This window comes from Cryptotermes secundus, unplaced genomic scaffold (genome assembly GCF_002891405.2).
Source record: "Cryptotermes secundus unplaced genomic scaffold, Csec_1.0 scaffold249, whole genome shotgun sequence".
NCBI classification, from domain to species: Eukaryota; Metazoa; Arthropoda; class Insecta; order Blattodea; family Kalotermitidae; genus Cryptotermes; species Cryptotermes secundus.
In genome coordinates this window covers 70,437-74,663 of record NW_019726225.1, presented here as the reverse complement: position 1 = coordinate 74,663, position 4,227 = coordinate 70,437, and the positions used below count along the sequence as shown (strand labels likewise).

General features: G+C 36.1%; 1 protein-coding gene across 1 annotated transcript in view; it reads left to right on the top strand.

Annotated features, from left to right (window-relative positions):
• The window catches only part of LOC111863963 (cysteine-rich hydrophobic domain-containing protein 2), a 9,319-nt gene extending 5,361 nt beyond the window's left edge, over positions 1 to 3,958 (top strand). Inside the window, exons 3-4 of the mRNA XM_023850796.2 lie at positions 1,086 to 1,202; positions 1,337 to 3,958. Of these exons, the coding sequence (XP_023706564.1) occupies positions 1,086 to 1,202; positions 1,337 to 1,387 (168 nt within the window). The 3' untranslated portion in view covers positions 1,388 to 3,958. The remainder of the gene's footprint in view (positions 1 to 1,085; positions 1,203 to 1,336) is intronic.
• The last annotated feature ends 269 nt before the right edge of the window (positions 3,959 to 4,227 follow it).

The window sequence follows — 4,227 nt, the reverse complement described above, 5'->3', positions numbered from 1 at the left end:
TTGTATAGAGTTAACGTCAGACTGTAGTAGATAGCAGTCATGAGGGGAACTAATGGCTCGGTAAATTTTGATGTCATCAGCAAAAAGCAGACACTTAGAATGGGCAACTGCATCACACATGTCATTAATAAACACATTGAAGAGAAGGGGTCCCAAGACAGATCCCTGAGGTACACCTGAGAGAACTTCAAAGGGTGAGGAAAGAACACCAGAAACACGGACCTGATATGCCTTGTAGAACATATAGCAGTTATATGGCATTCTGACAGTTCATTTGGATTGTCCAAGAGCTGTGTTGATTAACTAATGGGTTTAATATTAACTTTTTTTTTTTTTTTGTAATTACTTGCACAGAAAACAAACTAAACTTTAAAAACTAAACTTTAACATAGCTTAAGTCTTGGATGTGGTGTTTCCCCTACACCAAAATCCTAACCTCAGGTTGACATTTAAGACCTTACGTTGCTCATCCTCCCCCTTAAATCATTACGATGTAGACTAAACTCTTGTACCAATTATATGCTTTACAGAATAAACATAAGGCATTCTATAGCAACAGTCATTTTGTATTAATGCAGTAAAATATAAATCTAAGACAGCAATCTTTTGGAGCATCCTAGACAGTATGAAAATAAAGGGGTGCTAACGGCAGACTGCTGTGTAGTGTTTCCAGAAATGGGGAAAGAATTTATTATTGTCAGTACTTGCTAATTTGGCTGCTGCTGCTGCTACTACTACTACTACTACTACTACTACTACCACCACCACCACCACCACTATTATTGCTGCATAATTTTGTACCTTTAATGTGAATGAATAAATTATGAATTTCTTTCAATACCGTTTTATAGACGAAACATAGTTTCAGAAATTGTAAGAAATGTCGAATGGAAAATTTGACATTAGATGTAAAAGCCCATAAGAAATTTATTCTCTTCTTAGAACTGGATGATCCATGGATTGACGAGGCAACTTTCTCTTTTCCACAGTTTGCCAGCAACATAAGTTGTACCACTTAATATAATTGTGCATTAAATCAGATGCAGTTATTGTTCAGTGCTAGTACCTTGAAATTGATGTTGCAGACACAACACTCGATAGACAAGCTGCTAGAGTGGGAGAACAGTCATCTGTACCACAAGCTGGGGCTACACTGGCGACTTGCAAAGCAGCGGTGTGATTCCTCCTCAATGATGGAATACGTAAGTTCAAGCTTTCTTAAAATATCTTCGTATAGAGCAGCTATACTCAAGTAGGGCCACATTCATGAACTATGCAAAGTGCAGGATGTAACAAATTATAATTTATTACAGATACAGTGTTATATTTTTTTCAGGTCCTCCTCATCGAGTTTATACCGAAGATTCCAATCTATAGACCTGACTAAATACATGTGAATGTACTGACTACCACTGCAGCACCTTATGCAATGCAAAGTGCACATCAGTGAATATTTTTCTTTTGATGATTCATACACATAGCACATATAGTGATTGTGATATGTTGGTGACAGATGGACTGGATACAACACACCTGTCATGCACTCAGAAAAGAAGGTCACAGTTGAAAGTATAACCATACATAATGCTACATTTAGAGCACGCTGCTTCGTGTTGTAATGTGCATGCTTATCTAAAGTATGACTTGAGTGTGTCTTCTGACTTTGTTATTAAAACAGTTCTTTATTTGTAAAACGTGAAGTTTCACATTTAAGCTAGAATATATTTTGTTGTTGCTTAAATTTTTAAAGTAAAAGCTTATAGAAATGTTTCTCTCAAAATCTGTTAGAAGCACAATGAAATACACTTCTGTTATTTGACTCTGTAAGTGCTATGTAGTGAATGGTTCACAGTGGCAAACTAGAAGAGATCTGTTCATTTTAAAGAGGACTGAAAAAAAATTGAGATTCGATGGATGGCTGTATTTAAGGAATGGTCTCTTTCTCCCAAGGTGATATTTCTTTCTGTGCTGGGAGAATATTTTTTAAGCCACTTTATGTAGTTTAACAGTTTTCATTTAGCAGTTGAAATTAATTTTATAGAATCACAGGGCACTTCATGCAAGTAATGTTTAATTACTGTGCCCTATGCTTGGATGTTCAAGACGTGTTTGTTGTTATATCAAGTTGCATCATTAGCTATTTTTAAAACTAATTGTGCTTTTCATGAAGTTGCTGGTCATTGTAAAGACTTGGTTCCACTACTAATCATAACACTGTGGTTAGTATTCAGTTCTCATTGCTTTCAATGATGAGTAGACAAACCTGCCATACAACATAACTTATTTATTAATTTCAATAAACTATCTTTTGGAATAGGTAGTGAAGTCAGTCACGTACTGTTGCTTATTGAACATTCTTCATGAACAGAATATTTTATACATTTTAGAACAGAACCCTTTTATACTATATGTATAAATAAGTTTATTCCTTCATTCTCAGCCTTATAAACCGCTTGACTGTAGAATGAGAAACTGGCCTGAGTTCACCTCCTCTCAGATGCTGCTATATGATCTGATGGGATATTAAATCCATTCTTCAAAAATGACTTCAGCAAAACTACTGTATTTGCCAGATATTAAGAACAGTGATTAAAAGTGATATTCTGCAACCACCAGGCCCAATCACATTGATATATGTTTTGTGACAGACACTGAAGTTCAACTTTGATGGTGTCTAGAGACCATTCCATATTTTAATCTGTAAAACCTCCAAGGTGCTTGGTTTATTTCTGAGCTAGTCTGTTTCAAGTTTCACCAGAGATAAAAATCACACATGTTCAGAGGCATGAAATGTGTAGATTGTAGTCATTTAATGATTATTCATTCATTAGCTCAAATTGAATTTCTATGATATGTGCTTAAAATATGTGGAACTACAATTCTTAGCAAGAAACCCATGGTGTTTGATGCTGTAACTTTCCAAAAATTGGACAGAATTGCAAAGAATATGATAATTGAATGGTCATTGAACAAACATACAGGCAAAGATTCATAGAAATGAAATGCATAGTTCTTATCGTTACAGAAGTATATTTGCGTTGAATGACTTGTGCCCTCAGGTTCCCTGGATCTAAGCGTGTGATTTTATCTTTGTGGAAACTTGACAGAAATCCTGCATGACTTGTCCACACAGTTCTGGGATTTTACAGATGAGATATCCAGAATGTTATTCTAGAAATCACAAAATGTGAACATTAACACATCACAGAATTTATTGTATCATTATGAAATACGGCTGGATGTTGAAGAACATCACTTTCAGTAGTTAATGTTATACTGGTTACTGTATATACTGGCATATAAGATGACCCTGTAAGTTTGAAAAGAGCCCCCTAAAACTAGGGATCATCTTATATGTCAAGCATAAAATGTGAACTCTAGTTCCTTACGTGCTACTTGATATGTAACAACTATGCTTCACATAACTCCTGTGATAATTATTTATAATTGAAACTCATGTTTGGTATGCATAATTAATGTAGAGATTATAATCAAATAATGTGTGGTGGGATAGCATGACCTCATTTGCCATAAATGCGAAGTCATCAAGACTAACTCGACACCACATGGCATTTGTATCAGCTGATGCGTGGTAAACAAATATCAGAGATAAGCAACAATCCAGACAGCTCACAGTGTGGTCATTAATAACATAAATGATGATCTGTGTTTGTCTCACTCTCAGATCATCACCCTTTCATACTAGGTTAATATCTGTGAAGGCTAACAGTATTACCTTATTACCCAAAAGTGTGATATATCAAATTCAATAGATGGTACAGAGGGTGATGTGTTTTGGCAAGATGCGGGAAAAGTTGAAGTCAGCCACACCTTCTGATTCATAGTTTCGTCTGTCAGCTGTTGATGATCAGGATTTCTTAGGATTTTAATGAATTTTATTTTAAAACTGTGTTAGTCATCTTAAAAAGTTGTCCCTGTACACAGTCCTAATTAAGCACTGCACAATGAAGACAAATGAGGGAGTGGATGTATAGATCCACATTTTCTTGACCTTGGCAGTAGTTGCAAGGTGAGTGGTCAGCTTTGCACCCTGGCCACTTTACCCTCAGCGAAAGAGCCCCTAGTTTCCATTGGAAAGGAGGCTGCATGGGCTCCCAAAACTGGTCTAGACAAGAGGTAGAAAATTCTTGACCCTACTGGGACTCAAACTTTGTCCCCTAGCTAGCTGCTATACCATCTGTGCTATCCCAGCTTCTGGTTACAGTC